The sequence below is a fragment of the Phocoena sinus genome, chromosome 2, assembly GCF_008692025.1.
Source record: "Phocoena sinus isolate mPhoSin1 chromosome 2, mPhoSin1.pri, whole genome shotgun sequence".
In the NCBI taxonomy this organism is placed as follows: Eukaryota; Metazoa; Chordata; class Mammalia; order Artiodactyla; family Phocoenidae; genus Phocoena; species Phocoena sinus.
Genome location: NC_045764.1, coordinates 55429742 through 55455295, shown reverse-complemented (window position 1 = coordinate 55455295; position 25554 = coordinate 55429742). Strand labels below are relative to the sequence as shown.

Genomic DNA, 25554 nt, shown 5'->3' with positions numbered 1-25554 from the left:
AGGGATCCTGCAGCAAAGATTTCTCTCTCCTATTCAGCTTTCTTGTGAACCAATTGTGCATGTAGTGAAAGACTGCCACCCAGTGCCTTAAGCAAGGAGCCTAAGGGGGCAGTTTTTGGGCTTTTGTGCTGTTTTCTCTTTTCGCCCAGCTCTCTGCTTGGGCTTGAGGTTCATATATGTGGATTTGTCACATCCTTTGTGGAATAAAAATTATAGGGAAGAGAGCCATTACCCCTACGAGACAGTCATTACAGCACACAGTAGTGGTTAAGAGCAGAGGCACAGGAACCAGGGTGCTGGGCTTGACTCTGGGTTCAACCACCTGTGAACTGTGTGACTTTTGAGTGTGGTTCTTCACTGCTCTGGGTCTGCTTATTAATCTGTAAAAGGGTTGGAGATTGGAAATAACTTATATGGTTGTTATTTGGACTAGTGTTAAAGTACTTCATAATGACTGGGCATCCTTGCACTTTTTTTCTTTGAGGTTCTCTTTTCCTTATTGATTTCTATAAGTTCTTAATGTAGTGGGTAGATAATTAATTCATTATCTAAGTATATAGCAAATGAGTTCTCTTGTCTTTTTTCTTTTAACTTTGTTTATTGTGTCTTTTGCCAGACAAGTTTCCTTGAACAACTTTTTCTGTACCCTTTACTTTTTATTTCATACAGTTCATAAATTTGAATTACAGAAAAAAATCTTTTAAATTAGAATTAGAGAATTTTTCAGTGGGATGTCTCCCTTCTACTCTTGTCTGTACGCCTTCTTCTCCTTTATAGGCGGCCATGTTAGGATATTTTTGTATATCATTTTCTGATCAGTTTTATTACCTTAATCAATGTTAATTTCAGAGTAGTTTTATATTTACATAATTATTTTAAAGGTAGTACAGAGAGTTCCCTTGTACCTCATACATATATTCCCCTATTATCAATGTCTTTCTTACATTAGTATTGTACATTTGTTACAATAATGAACCGATATTGGTACATTATTATTAACAGAAGTTCATACTTTATTCATGTCCTCAGTTTCTCCATAATGTCCAGGATCTCATTCAGGATAATACATTTAGTACTTCTGTCTCAAGGCTCTTCTTGGTTGTGACAAGACTCAGAAAGTTTCTCAGCCTTTGTTTTTGATGCCCTTGACAGTTATGGGGATTACTAGTCAGGTATTTTGTAGAATGTCCCTCAATCGGGATTAAAAAAAAATTGATTTATAATGCACAAACCAGAAAACGTACTTTTTAAAAATTGCACAATTCAGTGCTTTTTAATATATTCCCAATGTTTTACAACCATCCCTACTATTAATTCCAGAACATTTCATCATTCTGTAAAGAAGCATTGTAACCATTAGCAGTCAATCTCCATTTGCCCTTCTCGCATTTCCTGACAATCGCTAATCAGCTTTCTGACTCTATGGATTTGTCTATTTTGAACAATTCATTTAATGGGCTCATAAAAAATATGGCCTTTCACTTAGCATATTCAGGGTTCATCCATTTTGTAGTGTGAATCAATACTTCATTCCTTTTAATGGACAAACGCTATTCCATTGTACATTTATGCCATACCACATATTTTGTTTATCCATTCATCAGTTGATAGACATTTCGGTGTTTCCACTTTTGACTGTTATAGCATGGTTGCTATGAAAATTCATTTACAAGTTTTTGCACAGATGTATGCATTTATTTTGGGTTATATACTTAGGAGTAGAACTGTGGGGGGTCATAGGGTAACTTTATGGTTAAATTTTTAGGTACTCCCAAACTCTTTTCCTGAACTACACTACTTTACATTCCTATGAGCAGTGTTAAAAGGTTCCAGTTTCTCCATATCCTCCTTAACATGTGTTATTGTCTTTTTGATTATAGCCCTCCTAGTGAGTGTGAAGTAGTATTTCAACGAGCTATTCATTTGCATTTCGCTAAAGACTGATGATGCTGAGCATCTTTTCATGTGCTGATTGGCCATTTGTTTGCCAGTTTTGGGTGAATTATCTAATTCAAATCCTTTGCCCATTAAAATTTTGTTTTGTCTTTTTAGTGTTGAATTGTAAGTCTTCTTTTATCAGCTAGTATATGATTTGCAAATATTTGTTTTACTATTATGCTGGTTGTCTTTTCGTTTTCTTTTTTTTTTTTTTATGCGTTACGCGGGCCTCTCACTGTTGTGGCCTCTCCCGTTGCGGAGGACAGGCTCCGGACGCGCAGGCTCAGCGGCCATGGCTCACGGGCCCAGCCGCTCCGCGGCATGTGGGATCCTCCCAGACCGGGGCACGAACCCGTGTCCCCTGCATCGGCAGGCGGACTCTCAACCACTGCGCCACCAGGGAAGCCCTCGTTTTCTTAATAGTGATCTTTGAAGCAAAAACTTTAATGTACTTGGGATGAAGTCCAATTTATCTTTTTTGTGTGTGGTTGCTTGTAAATTTGATGTCATATCTAAGAAAGCATTGCTTAAGTCAAGGTCACACAAATTTACATTTATGTTTCCTCTAAGAGATTTACATTTTACTCTTACATTTAAGTCTTTGATCCATTTTGAGTTAATTTTTGAATACGGTGTAATGTAGTTCAGATTGATTTTTGCAGACTTCAGCTTCAGTTGTACACAGAATAGTTTTAGTCCAGATTTTATGTTCTTTAAGCTCATATCTTTGAGTGTTTGAACTGGGATGTCTCGACTTTTTTTTTTTTTTTTACAAAAAGGAATGGTTGGGAGACATCAGGTTCTAGCTGCACAGTCCTTATAGCTTGCTGGGAAGTTTCCTTTTCTGTATATTCATTACCAAATTGCAGGATATGCTCACCAGGCCTATAAACTGATTTAAAATATCCGCTTTCAATAAATGAGTGAGCCAAAATGGCTGCTGTCTCTAGATCGTCTGTAAGGTCAGGGATCCTGTCATGCCTTCCCCGGCATCCAAAGGCAGCTTCTGAATACTATAGAGCAATCAAGAAATTAGTAGAGTAGTCAGACTTGTCAGAAAGAGCAGGCTAGAAAAGGGTGAAGAAGAGTCAGGAAACTGACAGTCAAGTACATTAGATCTTAGAGTGAAGTTTAATTTTGTTTTACCTTAATAATAATTTTTAATTGTGAAAGTAATTAATGGTCACTGTAAAAATATAAACATGGTGAAAGTTAAAAAACAAAACCAAAAAAAAATCTAAACTGTCACAACCAAGAGGAGTTTTAAAGAAACATGACTACTGAACATAATATTTATGTTACCTTTCAACAGGAAAAGGACACCCTTTCAACAGGAAAAGGACACTGGGGAAAAACCTAAGGAAATCTGAAAAAGGTACGGACTTTATAATGTTCACAAAAAATAAATACTCAATTCCCACTCCCCTGGGTGGAAGTACCACTGTAACATTTAGTGCGACTCTGAGAGCCATTAACTGCAGGCTGGTGGTGGCTCCTGGATTCCCCCCACCCCTAAGGCCCCCGTGCTTTGATCACCTGGGGTCCGGAAGATACCATCCCCCAGTTTTTCCTGTCAGGTAGGGCGCCGGGGCACCTGCAGGGCTGCGGCACCGCTACTGCGGCAAACAGACGCGCATGCGTGCCCAAGGCCCGGTGGTGCGGGGGTTGCCGCGCACGCGCAGGCAAAGCCGGCGTATTTCTTGGTGCCGCCCCGGCAAAGGCCGCGTAGAGTGGAGCTGCTGCCGGAGATGCCTAACGTTGTGTTCTGAGGAGCGGCCAGCGGCGCGATGGAGCGGGCCAGGTCAGCCGTGTGGTGTCTTCCCTCAGAGGCAGCATGGGAAACATTTTTGTTTGCATGATGTCCCAGGCTTCCAGAACTAGAAGTGTTTCAGTATTTACTGGGGATCTGGGCCCTCAAGTTCTTTGTCCGGAGGCCGGATAGGGCACCTTCTGGAGGCTTGGGGCTGGGCTGACCCTCCTCGGGGGTATTCTCTCCGCGTCTTGTCAGGTCTTGGCGTGTCTGCACCATCCTGTCGCGTCCCCTCAGACCCTCTCTAGGGTGGCCCTTTGTCCTTGAGGTCCAAGGCCGTGACTGCGGGTGGCGAGGGTACATCGCGGTGGCCACTGTGGTGTGTTAAGTGGGGGAGGGTACAAAGGGTGGGGTCATTGGGGCCGCAGTACTGGCCAGGGGGCAGCAGGTGCTGTGTCCGCGGAGGCACTGGTGTGTGGCAGTAGTGGGAGGGGGTGGTTGGGGTGGTTCCTGTGGCACTGATATGAAGGGGGCGGCAGGAGTGTGGCGGGGTGGCCTGTGTTGCCACGGTGTGTGGGGACGGCGGGGTGACAGCGATGACGGGGGCCTCAGGGTGGCGGTGGGGCCGTGACAGGGCTGGGGGTCTCGCGGACTCGCGGAGCTGCTCTCTGGGCAGTGGTAGAGGCGGTTAAGGGGGAGGGGCAGGGGCGGGGGCGGGCAGTTGGAGGAGGCCATTCGTTTGAAGAAAAGAAAACGTTCAATTTTCTGTGACTAGTGGTGCTCTTAGAATTTGAATACTGTGGCGAAACTCCTACCCTGCGCCTCAGCTGAAGGGGTGGCTGCAGAAATGTCCGGTCCTTATATACTTAAGTCCTTTATATTTCTCACATTTGTGGGTTTGGTGTAAGATGAGGGATATGATGTCCACAGCCTGTTTAGTGCATCCTGCGGGGGACCTGCCAGGTTCTGGGATGTGACACGTAGGGGTGTCTCTCGTTCGCATAGGTTTTCCCTGCGTTTGGAATGAGAATTTCTAAGGCCAGCCCGGGAGTGTGCGGGGGTCGGTGTCGCGTCATTGCCATTGTGCAGCTCCGCGAAGATGGCTGCTGCCGCAGCTGTATGGGTCTGCGCAGGCGCGAGGGGTGTGTGTGTGTGTGTGTGTGGGGGGGGGGGGGTGGGTGTTGCCCCTCCCCCCAGTGCCGCAGTGTGGGAGGGGCAGCTGTGCCACTTCTGCCTGGCAGGGGTGTCAGCCGCACCCTCTGCAAAGCGACGTCCTAGGTAGAGGAGGCGGGCCTGGGTGGGCGGCTGCCGCGTCCTAATGCCGCAGTTAGGGAAGGTGTGGGTTTAGGGTGCGCAGGCGCAGCAGTGACGACACCACTTCCCCCCTGCGGTGGGGCATGCTTCGGGGGAAGGGGTTTGCGCAGTCTTTGCTGTGTGGGGTGGCCAGCCACCTCCTTCATCTGTGTGCCCAATCCCTGTTTTCTTCCCTACTGTGCTGCAGTGGGGGTAGGGGGAGGGGAGGAAGGAGACAGGTTTGCTCAGCCACTGCCTGGCGTTCCACCATTTCCTTGCAGTGCCGCAGTGGAGTGGGGAAGGTGGGGAGATCAGAGATTTATACAGGGGGCAATTTGTACATTCTTTGCCTGCCTGGAATGGCAGGGCAGCCGCACTGTGCCCCTGGTTTTCTGTTACGCTTAAGGGCCTGGAGGCCAAGAGAGGTGAGGGCATTCCGGGATTTACTGTGCTACTTCAGACAGCCCCCATCACCGGTGCAGGAGCTTTTCCATTTTTGTAGATTCTCCCTAGGTTGTATTGTGAACAGTCTTAATTGTTCGCCACATTCAGGTGGCTTCAGTATCCCTTTAGACAACTCCCGTTCCTATAACCTCTGATTTCAACTTTCCAGGTTATATAATTCCACAACTGCATCTCTTTTAAGTGTCTGTCGTATTTCTTAATCGCTGGATATTCCATTGGTGATGTCATCTTTATAGATACTTTCCTTAAATCAGGGGGTCGCAGCTCCTCCAGAGCTCCTAGGAACTGAGGGCTGAGTTGTGCTTGTTCAAGGAGAACTGGAGAGAGAAAAGTAGAATGTGGGTGTATGTGGGATTAGTGAATTCTTGCCCTTAATCGAATTTTTAAATTAATGGTTTCGTTCCATCATTTTTGAAGTTGGAGCGGCTGTGAATATTTGCTGAGAAAGGATAATTAACAAAGTAACTATTACTGTATTATGTATTTCACTACTTTGACTTTTGGGGGGATATTTTTAAGGACTTTCTTTGCAGGATTTTGGTATGCTTGCCTTTTTTTTTTTTCTCGTGCATCATAAACAGTACGCCTGGTTGTGTGCTGAGTTAGAATGTAATTAAGGAAAATACAAATTCAGAAGCCTGGGAAGCTTTGTTCTGGAATTATTTTTCAGTAGTTTGAAAAATAGCAGGAGTCTGGTATTTTGCGATACTTATATGATTTGCACCTATTTTTTTCTGCTTGTAGGAAGATAGTGCTTCAAATATGAACTTCTGATCATTTGGCCCTTTGCAAGATGAGTGTGCATCATTCCTGGTCCGCCATTTTGTAGCCTTGCCCTCGGGCTCAGGACCTCAATATGGCGGACCCTGTGGAAAGAGGTGAAGTTTGAAGGTCTCTCTCCTGCCTTGTGAATATTTGGTATAGTACCACGGCTTTTTGAGAATGGGGAGGGAGTGTGAACACTTTCTGAAGTTTAGAGCAAGGACACTTAGTCGAAGGACTGTGTGTTGTTTTCTAAAGCAAGGTACGTTGAGCAAGAGTTGTTGATGGTTAAGGCCGCATCCTTCACTAATAAAGGTTTGGCAGAGAAGTTTATTTTCTGGTTCCTGAATGCTGGGTGGCTCAGAATTCTTGATGATTCTATAGCGTTTTTTTTGGAGGCACTGGTCGTCTTATGTTTGTTGGAAGATCACAGACTGGGATTACCTCACATTATCTTTGTGTTTTTTTATTTCTCATTCTTGAGGTCCTAGTCATTGAGTTTATAATTGAGTTTTTTTTGAGGGGAGAGGTGTAAGGCATCCTAAATATTTGATAGAATATTAGGCCGTTAGGAAAAATATTGTGTGATCTCATCACATTTTCTTTTCAGTGCATTTCCAGATTAGTATTTTTTTAATGAAAGTGATTTTGGAGCAAAAAATTAACATTATGTACATATAACGTTTTATTTCCTTAAGTGCCCATTTTCTGAAATGTTCACTTTTGATGAAATCCTATTTATGGATTTCTTTCTCATTAGGTACTTTAGGTGTTGTCACATTGTCTAATCAAAGGTCAAGGAGATTAGCAAAGTATATTCAGTACTTTTACCATTTAAAAATCTGATATGTGATTTCTTAAAAAATGGTCTTTTCTACTGCCTGATTAGAACATTGAAGTTTTTGAAGCAAGAAAACAATTTGGGGTTATTGGTAAGCTATTTTGGTTACTTTGCATAATCTAAACATGAATTCTAAAAGCACAGGTTTAGGGAATTATCTTTTGGTATGTGTCCTTTGAATTCTGCCTTTGATATATTACATTGCATGACTTGTGTAAAATGCCTTTCTCTCCTTTCTGATTTGACATTTTAGAATTTCAATTTCATGAGTGGTTCCTGTAGTTTCTAATCTGGTTGACCCAAGTAGATTTCATGTTCAGATCCTTTGAGCAGACATTTTGTGCGCTGTTCTGAAGATTATAATGTCAGTGGCTGTTTCTTTTTTTTATACAGTTTTAAAATTTCTTATTTTGCAAATCCTAAGAAGCATTTGCACAAGAGGTTGCTTAGACATTTTGAAATTTAAATTTTATTCTTTATTCCACTATACAAAATGATCTATCATAGTAAAATATTTTTCAAACCATTTTTAGAATCAACGTTATTTTTCAGGGATATGTAGGTATGGCTAGTATGCCTGTATATAAATGTATCTCTGTAAGTGTATAGTTTTATATCTGTATATGAAGGGAGAAAGTGGTTTTAGGATAGACTAGGATACGATAGGTTTTAGGATAGATTTTGACTATTGGTGGATAAAGATATTCTAAGATTTCAATTTTACTTTTTTTTCTTTTCAGTTTTACTGAGATATAATTGACATACATCACTCTACCATATTTTAATTAGATTTAATTAGGTTAATTAGATGGAGTTTAAAAACTCCATCATACTAAATATAGTTCTAAATATAATCTTTATTTATTTATTTGGCTGCCTTGGGTCTTAGTTGCGGCACATGGGATCTTCATTGTGGCATGCGGCGTCTTTTGTCACAGCGCTCAGGCTCTCTAGTTGTGGCGTGGGCTCAGTAGTTGTGGTGAATGGGCTTAGTTGCCCTGTGGCATGTGGGATCTTAGTTCCCCGACCAGGGATTGAACCCATGTCCCCTGCATTGGAAGGCAAATTCTTAACCCCTGGACCACCAGGGAAGTCCCTATAATCTTTAAAGAAATGGTTATTTCAAAAATTGATGAAGTGGATAAAACAAATCCTCTTTCTGCTTCAGGGACCGTTTACACCTGAGACGGACCACAGAACAGCACGTACCAGAGGTAGAAGTCCAAGTCAAACGGAGAAGAACAGCCTCACTGAGCAACCAGGAGTGAGTACAGTCAGCGTTGAGAACCAATTTAGGGCATTTTCAAATTGGAACAAAGTATCCTGTGATCAGGGGCTTGAAATGAATTTAATTAATGAAAGAAGCTTGTGCATGTTATATCGATATAGCAAAAAAGCAGTTAAATCATCCTTAACCATGCCATCCTAACTTAACTCAACTTTTGTTAAAATTTTAGTAATAAGTATTTCCCTTTTTTCCATATATGTGTGGGTGAGTGGTATCTTGATAAAATTCTACATCCTTCAACATATTTATATTAAAATTATTTCTGCTGTATTTATATTGTTACTAAGTCACTTTTTCTGTGCTTGCAAAATGTTCTGTGCTTTGAAGACATGTTAATTTATGTATTCATGCTTTCTTTGCAATATTTAGAATTTTATTTTTAGTTAGTACATTTACCCAGTTAAAAACTTGTATACATTTTTTCCCTTTATTTAGGATATGCATACGTATTTCTAGAAGGGACATTTCAATTAAAAATATATTAACATTTCTAATGACATGGTATATATTAAGTCTACAGTTATGTGCATTTTGTCATTACCACAAATCTTGACAGTATCTGTGGGTAACATCATTTTTCTTTCCTAAAGCTGTTATTTTTCAAAATTATAAGTATTAGTAATATATGAATATAATCTCTTCTTAAAACACATAATTTTGAGATAAAAAGTGAGTGCCTCCTTCAGTATACCACTACTCCATTCCCCTTCTCTCTCCAGATATAATCCTCAGGTACTTCGATCTCTATTGTTTCAAACTTTTTCCTGTGCATTCATGCGTACACACATAGGGTGAGGGGAGGCATCTTTGTGATTTGTTTGTTTACATACATGAGATTTATTCTGTAACAATGTGCCTTGGGGATCTTTCCATGTCAGTGCATATAAATCTACCTTATTTTACAAATTGCAGAGTATGGGTGTTGTAATAACATAGTTACATTTATCATTAGCTTACTGATGGATATTTAGGTTGCTTGCTTTTCTTAGTTATTACAATGAAGGTAAGAGCAGTCAATCTGAAAATTAATATTGCAGTTGTCCCTTGAATAACAAGGGAGTTGGGGCGCAACCCCCCACATAGGCAGAAATCCCCATATATCTTTTGAGTTCCCCTGAATTTAACTGCTAATAGCCTGCTGTTGACCAGAAGCCTTACTGATAACATAAACAGTTGATTAACACATATTTTTATGTTAAATGTATATCTACATATATTTTATGCATTCATGACATACCTAACTTTTTCTTTTTTCGATACTTTTATCCTCTGTGGTTTGTCTGCAAGTTTTTTCAAATTGTCACAAATCTCCAAAAACTTTTCCAATATATTTATTGGAAAAAAACTCAACATATAAGTAGACCCATGCAATTCAAACCCATGTTCAAGGGTTAGCTGTAGTTATTAATATTTATTTGTATTTTATTTCACTTCAAATGTAAAGCTTTTTACAGAAATTGTAAAAAGTAGATAACATTTTGCGTCTTATTTTTGTTATTTGTTCATTTTATATGTGGAAAAACTTCAGTATATTTGCACGTTTAAAATTATTGGTGAGGCGAAAGATTTCTCCATTTTCCCATGTTTATTTTACTTATTCTTCATAGTTCATTATTCTTTGTTACATTTTCGTTTTGGAAATTACTTTGAAAAGGAATATTTAAGAGTGAATAGTTTATAGTTTGTCCTTTATTATAGGCATTTGCCTATTTTCTTTTATATAGTAATGTAATTTTTCCCCTTCAGTCTCTTGTAACTTCAGAGTTTTTAAAAGTGCCATTTTTTCCTCCCCAGAGTCTCTAGAAATATCTTGAGGTAGTTTAGAGATGGGTGGAGGGGATTTCTTGGGGGAGGATCTTTGTTAGTGGGTGAAGGTTCGATCATATTTGTTATATTTTATTAGAGCCTTTATCCAGTGCAGCATCAATGTGGACCAGTATAACAGATTATGGTATCCTAATCTTGTAAAAGACTGCTTTAGGTGGCATTAGTTTGTCAGTATCTATGGAAATATTTTGTTGCTTTTGAAGAAGAAATAACTTCATTTTCCTGATGTGTTATGTATATTATGTAAAAATACTAGAGGGTGCTGCACTAGGGGAAGAATCTGAGGGGAGTTTTGAGTTAGGAAAATAGTGTAATTTCCCCAGCCACCTTTATCCACTTTGTGAGTGGATTATAGGAACAGGTAAGCAGTATTGATATTCTCTAAGCCCAGCTTTAATCCTGAGTCATCTAGTTAGCATTAACTTTGGTGTGATCCCAGAGGCCCACCATGAATAACAAAGATACTGCTATCACTTGTTAAACTCAAAGGATTAGAGGTTACCTCCAGCCTAATTCTTTATTACATAACAGAATGTTAAAAATGTTATTTAAAAACTACAGAAAATAGCGGAAGACCTTTTATCATAGTCCCATTTTCAAATCCAGCTGCTGTTGAATATTTTCATATATATATACTTATCAACAAGGGCAGAAATGGCTGGTGATTTTTTTTTTTCGTGCTTGTATTATTAGCCAGCAACTGTGTAACCTCCTGCATCTCTTATCCTCAGGATCAGATTCACAGCCAGATGACTGATAGGTAGGAATATATTGAGCGTTTTTTTCCAGAATTCTCTGATGACTAATAGATGGTTGTTTACGTAGTTTAAGGGCTTATATAGCCTGGGCCCTGGAAGTTCTTTGTTTCAGGTAATGACTTCTTGTCAGCATGAATGACAGCCTTAATGTCTCACTGGAAATGCCTTAACAAATGCCCACCTCCCTCCTTGGGGGTTAAAGAATTGTTTCCAGATTGGAAAGTAAGTGATGGATATTAAACTGATGGTACTTTCACAGGGCATTTTAAACAAAAAGACCTTTTTTTTTTTTTTTTTTTTAAGTTCCTTGCTAGTATCCCCGAAGAGGGTAAGTATCCCTCAGTCCCAGTAACTCTGTGTGGAGTCTCCAGTTTTATACTTTCTTCATAAGGTAATGGCATGCTGTGACCCTAAATGAGGATCTCCTTAAATGTAAGGGTCTCTGTGTTTTCTTTCACATTGTTATCTATATAGGAAAATGTCTTTTCATTTATGTGTATTGTGTTCTTGTCATAGGTGTCACCTGTATCCAAGGCGATCTCAGCAGCAGCAGCAAGTACCTGTGGTGGATTTCCAGGCGGAACTGAGACAGGCATTCTTAGCTGAGACACCAAGAGGTGGTTAAAGAAGTATTGGAACACCCAGGTAGCTGATTCCAAGAGAGAAAACAAAACAAAACAGGTTAGAGCTGATGCAGTTATGATCAAGAATAAAGAAATAATTAAAGGGTAGGGTGTTTGGAGGTCATTTAATTATTTGGGATATGTCCAAAGAAGTTTTTTTTCTTAAAGGCTTCATACAAATAAACACATAGCAGAAAGTTTAAAAAAGTAAAAGCAGGGTCTTAATGCTTTTACCCTGATACTCGTCATGTATTACTTTTCAGACATTGTATAGTCCTTGCTTTTTTAGGTAGTTTTTTTTTTTTTTTTTTTTTTTTTGGTGGTACGTGGGCCTCTCAGCGGCCATGGCTCACGGGCCTAGCTGCTCTGCGGCGTGTGGGATCTTCCCGGACCGGGGCACGAACCCATGTCCCCTGCATCGGCAGGTGGACTCTTCAACCACTGCGCCACCAGGGAAGCCCTAGGTAGTTTTATTCATATTTAACTTGTACTGATTTTCACCTTAACATATGAAAAATATTTCATTATAAATAGCTGCTGAATATCCTGCTAATATGTTTTATAATTTCTTTTTGTGAGAGACTTCATTTTTTTTCTGCTGGTAGTTTGAAATAAAGCTTCAGTGAATTGCTTTGCATAAAACTTTAGATAGGATCATTTCCTTGGATATGCAGATGTAAAAATAAATTGAGTCAAGGAATTTGAAATTAAGGTACATTTTCTGAATTGTATTATGAATTATTACATTAGTCTGTTGTCATGAAAAAATATAGTGCCAGTTACACTTTCATCTTCATTGTTTATGTTAATTATATATAATTTGTTTCTATTGAATTATAAATACATATCGTATCCATTAGCAAATGAGAAGCTAAGTATTTCCCATGCTTATTTACTAATTTTTTTGTTTTATCTTTTTCTTACCTTTTTTTTACCAATGTGTTTGAATCAGCTGACAATGTAATAAAGCTATTAATCTATGATTTTTCAATGTTACGTAGGTTTATTTACAGTGTGTCTTGTGTTGGTTGCTTAGAGTTTTAGGAAAACGCTATTAATTTTGATTTAATACTTTATTTTTCCTTCCCGACTTTTAAAAAATTAAGATCTCAATCCAAAGGGTTTAATAAATACTTTTTAGAAACTACTAGAGGAAAGGGGTTTATAGATGAGTTTTCTTCTAGATTTTCTTTATTTCTATTTTGAAATATAACCCCTCAACTCAAATTAATTAGGCCTGTTCATGGCCATCATTTCAAATTTTAAAGCAAAGGGAAAACCCTCCCCAGCTGAATCCTTTACCCAGCATTCTCCAGTAATTGATTGGATTTGATTGCAAGACAGTGGAATTGATTTCAGGGGGGTAGAATCTGATCATTGTCCTCAGCTGTTCCCCAGAGTAAGGGCGTTTTTGAATAAGTAAGTGTGCATAATTGACTATTTTTAACCAAGAATTTTTTGGCTTCTCAGTGCAGTTTATATACTCTTGTAAGTTCCCGAGTAAAGTATTATTTAAATTATACATTATGATCTGTAAGTAGGGCCATCCAGTTTTCTGAGTTTCAAGTGCTCGTTTTATCTAAACAGTACTAGGTACTAGGATTGTTACAGAGCAGGAGTTGGTAAAGTATCTGGCCCATTTATTGCCTGTTTTTGTAAATTTATTGACACACAGCCATGTCTATTTACGTATGGCCTGTGGCTGTTATTGGCAGTACAGTGGCAGATGGGAGTATTTGTGACACATTGAATGGCAGGCAAAGCCTACAATATTTATTATATTTCCCTTTAAAAGAAAAAGTTGGCTAATCTCTCTCAGAGAACCACTTTCAAAGATGAAAACACTAAGATGGGGCCAGTGGGGGAGTGGTGATAATATACAGTGTGGTGAAGGGAAAGGGGTTGTAGAAGGAGAGTATATGAAATAAATATTCCAGGGTAGAGAACCAGATGAATTTCTGGGATAAGGGTCAGGTCTAAGACTAGTGCTAAAGTCTACTATACTTGTAAATGGGTAAAGGCATTTTAACAATTGATATGGTTTTTTTTTTCATTATAAAAATCTCAATCATATGAGTGATAGCCAAGAAAAATGGGAAAGTAAACCACAGACTTTAAATACCCATGTTTCAACCGCAGCAGCATGAGGTTGAATTTTCTTTCATTTTGCCCTTTTGCTTTTCTTTTGAAAATGTAGTTAATTGTAATCATGCTTTTAAACTATTCCACTTATATGTATATCATTAATACTCCTTCATTTTATTACATAGTCCTCACAGTTATCATTTGTAATGAATAAATGATGGTCCATTCATGATTTACTTTTCCTTTGTACCTGTGTTTTTTTCCCTAGTTTGCTATGCTGTTATGAATATTAGTGCTATATTTTTAAGATATATTTGGTATTTTTAATTTATTAGGGTAAGGATCCAATTTTGGGCTTAGGGTATAAATACTAGTATGATTCTTAAATGTTTTGTTATGTTGCTTTCTAACAGCATCATAAGCAGTGTTGATTTGCCATCAAGAATACTTCCTGGAGTGATAATTTCTCAGTACCACCTTTGTTGTCTTTTTTTTTTCCCTTTGATAAATAAACAGTTTCAAAAAGGGAAACATTGTTTTCCTCTGGTTTAAATGGCATTGCTTTGTGGATTAATAGTTTCCACTTATTTGTGTTTTCTCATGTTAGACTTTTTGCATTTTTTTTTTCTGTGAAGGGTCTGTTATTTAACCAAGAGAATGAACACTAATACATTACCATTATTCTGTGACTTCTCATTTCTTACATGTTGCTTGGCCAAGTCTGACCATCATATCCTTTGATTTAAGGAAGCTTTACATATTTACGTAGTTTAATCATTTCAAACTCCACACCTTTCAAAAGTTTGAGAACTTCCTCCTCTGAGAAATCCCAGGATATTTTTGATCAGGCTCTCTGGGCCATTTATTTGCTTATGTGCACTTTCATCAGGAGATTTACCGTAACTGCTAATTCCTTAATGCAGTGTGACATTGCTGCTCTTATCTTCTTCCTCATAAAGCATTTTGTTCTCCTTTACTGTGGAGATACATTTGATCATTCTACAAAGTGATATATCTCCTTTCCCTTACAAGGGTTCATGATTATGGTGTGCTAAATTTAGGGACGAGAGATAAGTGTTCCTAAATTTCAAGTCCCTCTTATTAAGGGAAGCCTTTCTTAACCTCCCTAGTCAGTCAACCCCTATTCTGAGTGAAATGTATATCCTATTATGCAAATTATTTTATACATATTACATCCCCAGTTCTGAGGTCTCCAGTTCTTTAGTCCATGACTCAAATCACCAGATGCATTTTTATACTTGATAACTGGGTAACAAGATAGTGGGTATGGGAGGGGTTTGGAACCTCAAACAGGTTAGATGGACAGACACATGCCTAACTGGCCTTCCTTTTTTGTTCTGATCCACTATACCAGGAAATCTTGTTTGCATTTGTTCATCTCTTAATAGCTAAACTCTATGAACTAGGGCTGATGACGTATGTGTTTACTGAAAGGCCAAGCGGGATAGAACATTTGAAACAGGTCGGATTGGGAAATCTCAACTCTAAAATCTGTTTGGTACTTGAAGGTAAAAGCCCTGTCTCTGAATTTTAAACTTTTACTGGAGAGGTGACTACAAATTCCCACCTTAAATGCACATTTGATACTGGTTTCCATTATATTAATCTTTACATCTGAAACTTTTTTGTGATTACATTTCTTTCCTTTAAATGAAGTTTTGAAAAGCTACATCCAGCTACATCTTTTTTTTCCCCTAATAATCACTGTCTTGTGGCTCATTGTCTGGTAGCATGTCTCCATTGTTGGTAAGGGAGTGAGCTCCAGTAGTAGTGTCTTGTTGAACGTTTAGCTGTGTTATTTTTCTTTGAGGGCACCAATGGCAGTGTAAAAAGTAATCTTACTATGAACTTTGACCATTATTTGAAAGTCCAGACAGTTTACTTTTTAAAAACAGCTTTCTTGGTGTATAGTTTCTATACCATAGAATTTATCCAGTTATAAACAAGTGCTTTTTAGTAAATTTACAGAATTTTGCAGTCACTGCCACATATACTCTTAGTATTTTCCATTACCCAAGTAAGATCCCCTCGTGCTCATTTAATTCATTCCCCATTTCCACCCCTAGTTCAGATAACCACTTGATTTACTTCCTGTCTCCATAGGTTGATGAAGATCTTAAATCTTAGATATGTTATCATAAAAGTGGAAGTTGCTAGTGATTCAAACATATACGAAGTATTCCTGAATTTATAGTCTGCTTTATAGAGAATCCTGTCAGAATTCAGAACATCTGAATTATAGGCCTTAAACTTCTCATGTGAATTTGGATTAGAAACTACATTTATTGGAAGGAGGATTGACTTTCAGGAAAAGCTGCACAAAGGATGCATGGTGGTTTACATGTGGAGAACAAAGCTTGGGAGATACTCTGAGTAATGATCAGTTTATTTTATTAGAAAACCTGATACCCTCCAAGTTCTCATAAAAATGTATTGAACTGCCATCAAATTTTGGTAATTATAGCGAAACACCCCCTCTGCATTTTACCATCCTTACTGAATTATTTATTTTATATCATTATGATCTCTTCTAATCTAGTGTTATATTTCCACATGTATAATGGTATCCTCACCATTCTTTTACTTTATTGTTTTGATGTTGCCATAGTTCATAACCACTATTTAAATGACTTCATTTTCACATCCTAAAATAGATTTTAAATGTACTTAAGCAGTTTACTGTTTGCAAATTTTCTCTATTGAATATAGAGACATAGTGGAGACAACAATTTGTGTGTTTCCTTTTAAATGAGTATAATTAGCAGTTTGAGACCCTTTACCAGTTTTGGCTAGGTTTGGTTCTCATACTTATTCAAAGCATTTTCTTAAGTATATTGGGGGGAAATGAGAGTGTTGTTCTAATGCCTGTTTCTTTGATTACTAAGAAAGTTGACCGTATATCCGTGTAAACATTTAGTAGTTTTATGTCCCCTTTTAACAAAGGACACCTTAAGCAGATATATGATAATATATTAGCTTCTTGGTGAAGGGAGATTTCCTAGCTTATTTTGAAGGGACTTTGGCTTGGGGAAAGGGAACACTGAGGTAGAAAACATTTAGGTAGTTCAGCGAAGGAGCAAAAGTTTGGACTAACTCAGATGGAGAAACTTAGAGATACCAAAATGTTGAAGTTGAGATGACTTGGTGTTAATTTGTGACCAGAGAATGAAACACTACCTTAAATGAGGATGGAAAGAAAAAATAATGCATTTTGGGAATGGAAAATGAAGCTTATTTTTGAAACGTTTAAAAATTTCTGTGTAAAATTAAATTTAACCACCTGTTAACTCTGGGTGTGTACAATGTGGAAGTTAAGGTGACGGAATAGTGAAATTTGGTGTTTACTTGGTGGGTATGAGAGTATGAGGGGATGCTTTTGAATGTCTTTTATAGTGCTTTTCATACAAAATTGTCTACCTGTTTTAAAACATGGTAGATTGCAGTGCAGCTAGATCATGCTTTCCTCTGCAGGCTCCATCTACTATTCGAAGCTTCCGCCCCAGCTTGCATTGTTTGTAGGAGAACGTGCGTCATACCTTTATCTGTAGCCTTCCCTTAGGTCTTAAGGATCCTGAAACTTGCCTGTGGACGTTGGATTTGGTGGAACAGCAATCATGGTAAGATGTATATTAGGGCAGAGGGGTGAGAAGCTAATGTAAATGCCCTATATAATAGATTTCCAGAGTGTGGGGTGTTTGGGGGTTCTTAATATGGAATTAATCTATAGAGATGATGCTTCATTTCATGGAATAACAACTGGTGAAGACCTATGTCTGTTGTCCTGTTACAGTGGTATAATGGTTTGGGAAACATCTTAAGAGGAATCTTGCATTGTGAGGAAATACAAAAGAGAGTTTTTGGTCATAATTACAGTGGTAAGGGACCGTCCTGCAGATGGGGGACTCTGAGGTCAGATTTCAATATATAACAAGACTACTTTAAAAATGGAGGGTCCAACAAAACCACAGCCAGGGGAAAGGCCTTGGCAGAATCAGCAGGGAAAGAAAAATGGAGGGGTTTGGGGCTTTGAGGCTTGCTTGGTACAAAGGAAGGCTGTCTGTAGAGAGAAATACAGCATCCTAATCCATTTTGTGTTTCTGTTTAAGTTTAGCTAATCAAGAACATATATTCTTAACTGGAAAGATATCCAAAGGGACTGAAAATTAGTTTTTGAGGAATGGGAAGAATGTTAGATTTGACAGTGGTTTGTGGTCTTCAAAAGGGCCACAGTATGTAGATACAGTATTTCTGCATATTAAAGTTTCATTGGAGTGGGCAATAAGGATGAAAATCTTTTAAAAAGGTGCCTTAGCGGGACAAAATTGAAAGAAAAAGAGTTTGAGGAACACTGATCAAAGTTCTGAATTATATGGGATGTGGGGTGTGGTGGAACTAGGACAGAGATCTTTACAAGGGAACTGAAAAATGATACATCGTATTTGCAGTGGGTCGATGGGAGTTGCAAAGATTTGATGGAGTTAGGAGTTTCCCACCATTTCGCTAGGTGTCTAGAGGAAAAGAAATAGCTAACAGCGTAAAGTATTCTGTATGAGGATGGAGCTTGGGATTAGAATTGGGGAAAGGACAGGGATTAAAATGATGGAATACTAGAAGGGAGAGCTGGGTTTGGGAGTCTCTATTGGGGAGGAAATATATTTAGAGTACTGGAAAACTGCATAGGGAGGGATTCTGAGAAGCAGAGCGTTCCATAGGGGAGTATAAATGGTCCTGGGTCCAAATTTGGTCTAGTATCTTAAAGGTATGGAGAAAAGAAATGGAGGCATGATATTTTTGTTAAGAAAGCCAGGTTTGGATTGGTATAGGAGTGGGGAAGAAACAGGAAAGGGTTAGAAAGTAGCTGCAGACAAGCTGATGACTAACTCTTCTCTTACTCCTTCCAGACTGTGGGAAAGAGCAGCAAGATGCTGCAGCACATTGACTATAGGATGAGATGTATCTTGCAAGATGGCCGGATCTTCATTGGCACCTTTAAGGCCTTTGACAAACATATGAACTTGATCCTCTGTGATTGTGATGAGTTCAGGAAGATCAAGTAAGGCCATTTGGGTTTGGGCAGTGGGATACTGAGGGAGAAGCTGAACAGTAGGGAGGGTAACTGAAGGAGGTAGGGTAAAGGCAGGACTGGTCTCTTGTCTAATGTCCTGGCCTCATCTATGAATTGGATGAATCTCCCAGTATTGAGTCAGCTGTATCCACACTATTTTAATTTTGGAAATACAATTATGAACTAAACTGAGAATAAGACTGTATGGTATGATGAAAAGAATAAGTTATATTTATTTAGAAAATTGAGAAATGATCAGTAACATTAATCTGCAACATTCCTTCAGATTGAGGGAATCTTAAGAATAACAATTACTCTTCATGGTTGAGGAGTTGAGATGTGAATAGAATAATTCAGGCTGTGTCTAGCAATTGTTTGGCCAGCCTCTTTGCATGCCCCTTGTTTTGTCTGAATCCTCATGGTCAGTGTTGATTTGGTCTCAATCCCTAATCCCCTTGCTTATTTATCTTTGTGATTTGCCCATGCTGTTACTTCAGAAATAATGTCTGTACGTGCCTTACCATAGGAGGTCACCCTCTTTGCACCTGTGATTGGGGAGCTTCCTTTAACAAGAAGAGCATGCCACTTGCTAGATCCCAGGGACATTCTACTTCCATTCAGTTGACTTTTCATTCAGAGTATTTGGGTCAGTGATTGTAATATCTCCAGATGTTCAAGATGGCTTTGTTTCACGCTCTTGGCAGAATTTACAAGGCATCACCCTTGACCATTGGCTTTATTTCTTCTGTTTCCACAGTTAACGATATACTGTCCAAAAATTTAATTTGACTACTTCATTTAGGGATTTCAGATATGAAGAGAAAGGTGATGATGACCTTTGCCTGACTGCTATAAGTCTGTTCTTCTCAAATCTGAATAGAATTAGTAACATATTCCTGTCCTTCCCTTTTTATTCATTCTTAGTCGTCTTCCTGCATACAAAGTTGGATCATTTCAGAAATTTTAGGATGGTGAATGCTTCAATGTTAATTTTTTGTTTAAATAATCTGCCTTTTCACTGAAAAGAATTTTTAAAAATACAGTGTTGATGAATACTACAGACATTTGATGAATGCTTTAGGTATATTCTTAATTTCTGTTTCACTCTTCAGTAAGTTACAGGGATAATCTCACCTAAATAATGCATTACCTGTAGTATGTGGTATAAGCCTCATGCATGTATGATTTTTGCTGCTGACAGATGAAGAAATTAGAATCACAGAGGTTAGAAGAAAGTTTTCAAAAAAATTTCCCATGGTTATATAGTATGTGGTAAGTCCAGGAATAAACAGGTGTCTGTTATTAAAAACTTTTTGGTATGCCGTCATTGCCTCTTGCTGTTCCCATCTCTTATTTCAGTTGTCTGTCGTCAATATTTACTAATTTAGTTAAAAAATGATTTAAATCCCATCTTAACATGAAAACTTGAGGTTTCAGTTTTGCCTGTCTTTAAAGTCTTAGCCAGTGGCGATCATTTTATAATGTATAGAAATATTGAATTACTGTGTTGTGCATCAGAAACTAACATAGTGTTGTAGGTCAATTATACTTCAAGAACAAACTCATAGAAAAAGAGATCAGATTTGTGGCTACCAGAGTAGGGGATGGGGGAGGATGAAAGTGGTCAAAAGGTACAAACTTCCAGTTTTAAGATAATTAGGTACAAGGGATGTAATGTACGACATGATGATTATGATTAACACTGTTGTATGTTATATATGAAAGTTGTTATGAGAGTAAATCCTAAGAGTTTTCATCACAAGGAAAAACATTTTTTCTTTTTTATCTATAAGACGTGTTGGATGTCCACTAAACGTATTGTGGTAATCATTTCATGATGTATGTAAGTCATTATGCTGTACACCTTAAACTTACACAGTGCTGTATGTCAATTATATTGCAGTAAAACTGAAAGAAAAAAGTAAAATTCCAAGTTTTGCAATCAGTACTATTAAAAAAACAGTCCTAGCTGCGTTACTTGCATCTGTGTTTCACAAAGAAGTAATTAGTTTTGCTGTAGTATAACATTGAGGGAACATTCTGGAAGATTGAAGTATGATAGGAAAAGAGCCATTCACCCTTATATATCAGTTGAGTCTAGTTTTGTTTGTCATAACTCATTAACTGTTTGAGTATGAGCATCTGAGCATTAATTATTGTCTTCATTGATACTTATCTATAAAAATGTTAGTGAGTGACCCATAACTTATCATACTAAAATTTTCTTCTGATTTACAGGCCAAAGAATGCTAAGCAGCCAGAGCGTGAAGAAAAGCGGGTTTTGGGTCTGGTGTTGCTGCGTGGGGAGAACTTGGTTTCCATGACTGTGGAGGGACCACCCCCCAAAGATGTAAGGAAGATGTAGGACAGGACAGAACATTAATGTGGAAGGACATCACGTTATTTGAAATATTTGCTAAATCAGGGTACAGCAGAGGCACAGTATAGTGTGCCTTTGTCAAGTAACACGTGCCTGGCACTTGATGTAAGTTCTTGCTTGTCTATTCTGGGAGATTAAGGGTTTTCTGATGGGTTAGTCCACCTGCTGGCTGCAACCTAGGTAAGGGTAGGAGTTGGTGATTTATTTCCTCTTGGTAGGGTCGTGAAAATATATGGACTCACAATTTGACAAATGTACAATTTAATCTGTAGGATGCCTTCTGTGATGCTATTTTGAATACAGAACTAATATGAGATAGGTAATAATGGGAAAATGGTGGGAAAGGGGTAGTTTTTTAGGAATAAGATTATTGATAACTTTCATAAATCATTTGATTTCAAGCTATAACTTCTTTGTTTCAGACTGGCATTGCTCGGGTACCACTTGCTGGAGCTGCAGGAGGCCCTGGGGTTGGTAGGGCAGCTGGCAGAGGTGTTCCAGCTGGTGTTCCAATTCCCCAGGCTCCTGCTGGATTAGCAGGCCCTGTCCGAGGGGTTGGGGGGCCATCCCAACAGGTGAGGAACCACAAGTTTTTATATTATTGGGAGAAAGTGCCTAGAACCTGAGGCTGAGGAGATTGAAAAATCTGAGTGTATGTACTATACTATGTAAGCAGCGTATACTGTAGAGGGAAGAAAGGTACAGATGTACATTAGGAAGGCAGTAGATTAAAGCCACCATGATAACAGTAACTCACCACTGTTGGTGAGTGAAGAGGAATATGGATGGATAAACCGGAGTTGAGAAAATGCAAAAGGGCTGATTAGGTTAAAAGGGGGCATGTTCAGTTTAAAGGAGAATGTAATAGTGTGCCAAGATTTTTTAAAATGAGAATAAGAGAAGTGCAGAATTGCCTTAATTTTTTAATAGTCCGTGATCAACTGCTTATTTTCTGTATTTGAATGATGCAAGGAAGTGCCTTACCTTTACTGTCTTTCTAACCATTCCTTCTCAGGTAATGACCCCACAGGGAAGAGGCACTGTCGCAGCTGCTGCAGTTGCTGCTACTGCGAGCATTGCTGGAGCCCCAACTCAGTATCCACCAGGGCGTGGGACTGCACCTACACCTGTTGGTCGAGCAACTCCACCTCCAGGTAAGGAATTGATGGACAAGAGCTAAAAGAATTTGATTCTTAGATATAGGTGTGGACCTGTGAAAAAATTGTATCATCTTGAGGAGTGATGATGAAAAATAAGAAGATACTGAATTAAGGCCCAGCCTAACTCCTAACTAGGAACTTGGAATATGTTTTCCACTTTTGGACACTGATTTTAAATGAAAGGCTATGGACTCTTTTGAGTTGGGATGGCCAGCATGGCAGTGGTCAAGGAGAAATTGTTCAACTCTACTTAGCACCAGGCTTATTTCTTTAAATATTATCTTGTGTTTAATGCTCCCATCTTAGCTGATTTATGAGGCCTTTATTTCTGCCATTTTTCATTCTAGGAATTATGGCTCCTCCGCCTGGTATGAGACCACCCATGGGCCCACCAATTGGGCTTCCTCCTACTCGAGGGACGCCAATAGGCATGCCCCCTCCAGGAATGAGACCCCCTCCACCAGGAATAAGAGGTTAGTGGGTATTCATATTCTCAGTGGTGCTATCCAGGCCCCTGAATATTTATATGTTTTTCTATTATTTTATGATCTCATGGAATTTTGCTTTTTCTTTTCAAGGTCCACCTCCCCCAGGAATGCGTCCACCAAGACCCTAGGATACTATTGATCCTTCTTAGTCACTTTTTTTTCCTGCAATGTGTCTTGTGAAATGTGTGGAGTGTTTGTGAGCTTTTGTCTTCTCTGCTGCATTAATATTAGCTAATAAATGCATAAATTAAACTGTGAGCTACTGTTGTACATTTTTTTGCCTTTTGTTTTTATTTTTGAGGTCAGGGTGAAGACTGGGATTTTTCTGGTCTTGAAGTTATTTTGGATTAGGTAAATCCTGTTAACCAACTCATTTAAATAATTTTCTCTTTAATTCTTATGATAAAATGGTTGTGACACTTTTTTCAGCTTCATAACTTTGACTTTGTGCACTGACTGGTGTCAGGTAATAACCTTTACACGTAAGGATCCAGGGGGTTAAGTGGTTCATGTAAGATTCACACATAGCCCTCTCTACTTTACTATGCCATACATTCTTGAAGGAAAGTAGAGATGTGATGAAAGGCCTTGTAAGGCCATCTATAGAAGGAAACTGTGGTGTTGAATTAGACTTTGTTCATTCAATCAAAGCATTTGGAATAGGAGGGTACTCCTTTTGCTTGCAAGTTTACCTCAGTTGATGAGCTTTTTACTGTGGCCTGTGCCTGTGCAGTCAGAGAGATGACACTATCCTGGAGTAATCATCATTCCCTACTAGTGAGTATTTACTTACAAATTTTTAAATGAATGGCAGAGCGTGGGTCTTGGGAGCTGGGGAGACTGCATATTTGAGACAAGTTGTGTTACTTAAAGATAACTTACACTCTGAAATACAGTTGACACTTTTTTCTTTTTAATTTTACTTTTTGGCCGTGCCACGCAGCATGTAGGATCTTAGTTCCCTGACCAGGGATTGAACCAGCGCCCCCTGCATTGAAAGCATGGAGTCTTAACCACTGGACCGCCAGGGACAGTTGACACTCCTAAGTACAAATTATGATTATATCCAGCTGCATCAGTTAGTGATGTACGGGAAGTGTTCAGAGAAGTAGACGTTATCTTCCAGTTAAATAGTTAAGGAATGGCCAGATATCTAGATACAGTTAGAATTGGTTAGGGAACAATGAAATCACTTTTAAAAGGAAGAGGTAGGAGGTTTTAAGCTTTACGACTAAGGTTTCAACTAGACAATAAATGAGTCCTTATTGATTGTAGGAATTAGCTTGTAAAATAGCACAGATATTGGTAGTAACTCCTTAATAATTTAAGACTGGTTGACTGATTGTGTCTTCTCCTTCGATGTTTATCAGCAGAGGTTGTATTTGTGTTTCCTTTTCTAGCTTTTAAATCATAACCTTTCAAGTAATAGTCTCTGGAAGAAAAGGGGCCTTCAAAATGACTACAGTTGCTGGCACCAACTTTATGTGGTCTATCCCAAAGTAGTTTTTAAGATCAATGGCCACCGTGAGGTAAGGAACAAAAGAAGCCAAGCCTTCCTTCGTTTAGGAGATTTTTATAATACATATGTGATACTTTTTTCAGAGTTTGTGAATGTTACAAAGGAACTGTGGTTATCAGAGCCCCAGGCATCTGGATCACTGTAGACAAAACCAACCATTCTCTTAGGATAAAATTGACCCTGATATATATGACAGATACAACCTTCAGTTTTTAGAGCAAGCGTATGTAAAGAGCCTTATTTTCTGAGCGGTCTCCTCACTGGATCAACTTCAAATAATTTGTGGTACTCTTTTTCTGTTTTTGGAGGGAAGACATTCATCCTTGTATACATCTGCTGGCATGCATGGCCTTTAGATTTTGACATGGGTCACACGGCATATTTACAGCATATTTGAAGAAGACGTGTTCTCTAATATTCTTAACTAAAGATGGCCTCTTTTGCAAGTGAGAGGTGAGTGATGAGAGCTCTATATTCTGCAAGATGCTTATTTCTAATGGCTGTTTTTGTTTGGTGATAATAGTCTTCTCTGCCTAGAGCTTCCTTGAATTTTTTTTTAAGAGATCTTAATTGTGGAAAATACACTAAGAAAACTTGGGACACAGATATGCATGTAATTGCATGTTGGGTATAAGGTAAGTGTGGGTATTTTGTTATAGATTGCTAATTCAAAGCTTCTGCAGAGTTCCATTGGGGTCATGTACCAGTATACTCAGTTTGCAAACATTCATGGAAGTAAATACTTGATGTCCCTAAGAATTTTTCCTGCATTCCTGCATTTAAATGAATACATGTTTCATCTAAAACATGGTTGGACGACAACTTACTGATTTCCTGTTCACATTTATTAACTGACTCCATAAATATATACACATTGCATAGCAATACATATTTTCAGTGTGGTTTACAGTTTCAATTAGAATTCTGGGACGTTTTAAAACTGAAGTAAGAATTCTGGGATATAATAGTTATACTACCTTAAATAACCTTCATGTTTCTGAGTTATTTGTGGTATTCTGTGCTTATGTGATAGGTAAACTGGACTTGGTGTAAAAGCATGTCAGATGTGACATAGTTCCCTGCCTTCATAGACTCATTGTTACGTAATCATGTAATCCTGTCAAATTTTAAAATCCTGTAATTTTTTCCAACTTCATTGATATCTAAGTGATAAATAACATTGTATAATTTTAAGGTACGCAGCACGATGTCTTGTAATGTGTATATATAGTGAGAAGATTACCGCAGTAAGTTTAGTTAGCACGTCTGTTACCTTACATAGTTATCATTT

General features: G+C 38.5%; 2 protein-coding genes across 5 annotated transcripts; both read left to right on the top strand.

Moving 5' to 3' along the window:
- The first annotated feature begins 3615 nt into the window (after nucleotides 1-3615).
- Nucleotides 3616-17268, top strand: SNURF (SNRPN upstream reading frame). 4 transcript variants are annotated; one of them, XR_004348586.1, is made up of 4 exons: nucleotides 3616-3739; nucleotides 8218-8313; nucleotides 11439-11603; nucleotides 17200-17268. XR_004348586.1 is itself a non-coding variant. In XM_032623652.1 (4 exons), the coding sequence occupies exons 1-3, from the start codon at nucleotides 3726-3728 to the stop codon at nucleotides 11545-11547; spliced, it is 219 nt and encodes a 72-aa protein (XP_032479543.1). In that variant the 5' UTR covers nucleotides 3616-3725; the 3' UTR covers nucleotides 11548-11567; nucleotides 17123-17263. The 4 variants fall into 4 exon arrangements, 2 of the variants coding, with proteins under 2 accessions (XP_032479543.1, XP_032479542.1); XR_004348584.1 differs by having other exon boundaries at nucleotides 17123-17250; XM_032623652.1 differs by having other exon boundaries at nucleotides 11439-11567; nucleotides 17123-17263.
- SNRPN (small nuclear ribonucleoprotein polypeptide N) lies at nucleotides 17130-23014 on the top strand. Its single transcript, XM_032623650.1, has 7 exons — nucleotides 17130-17268; nucleotides 18553-18704; nucleotides 20955-21066; nucleotides 21519-21671; nucleotides 22112-22250; nucleotides 22604-22729; nucleotides 22835-23014. Exons 1-7 carry the CDS (start codon nucleotides 17266-17268, stop codon nucleotides 22870-22872), a joined length of 723 nt encoding a protein of 240 aa, XP_032479541.1. The 5' UTR covers nucleotides 17130-17265; the 3' UTR covers nucleotides 22873-23014.
- Nucleotides 23015-25554: the final 2540 nt, after the last annotated feature.

Coding starts and splice junctions, on each gene's coding strand:
- SNRPN (XM_032623650.1), top strand. Junction 18,705..20,954: donor GATGAGTTCAGGAAGATCAA/GTAAGGCCATTT, acceptor TCTGATTTACAG/GCCAAAGAATGCTAAGCAGC. Junction 22,251..22,603: donor TCGAGCAACTCCACCTCCAG/GTAAGGAATTGA, acceptor TTTTCATTCTAG/GAATTATGGCTCCTCCGCCT.
- SNURF (XM_032623652.1), top strand. Junction 8,314..11,438: donor GCCTCACTGAGCAACCAGGA/GTGAGTACAGTC, acceptor TTCTTGTCATAG/GTGTCACCTGTATCCAAGGC.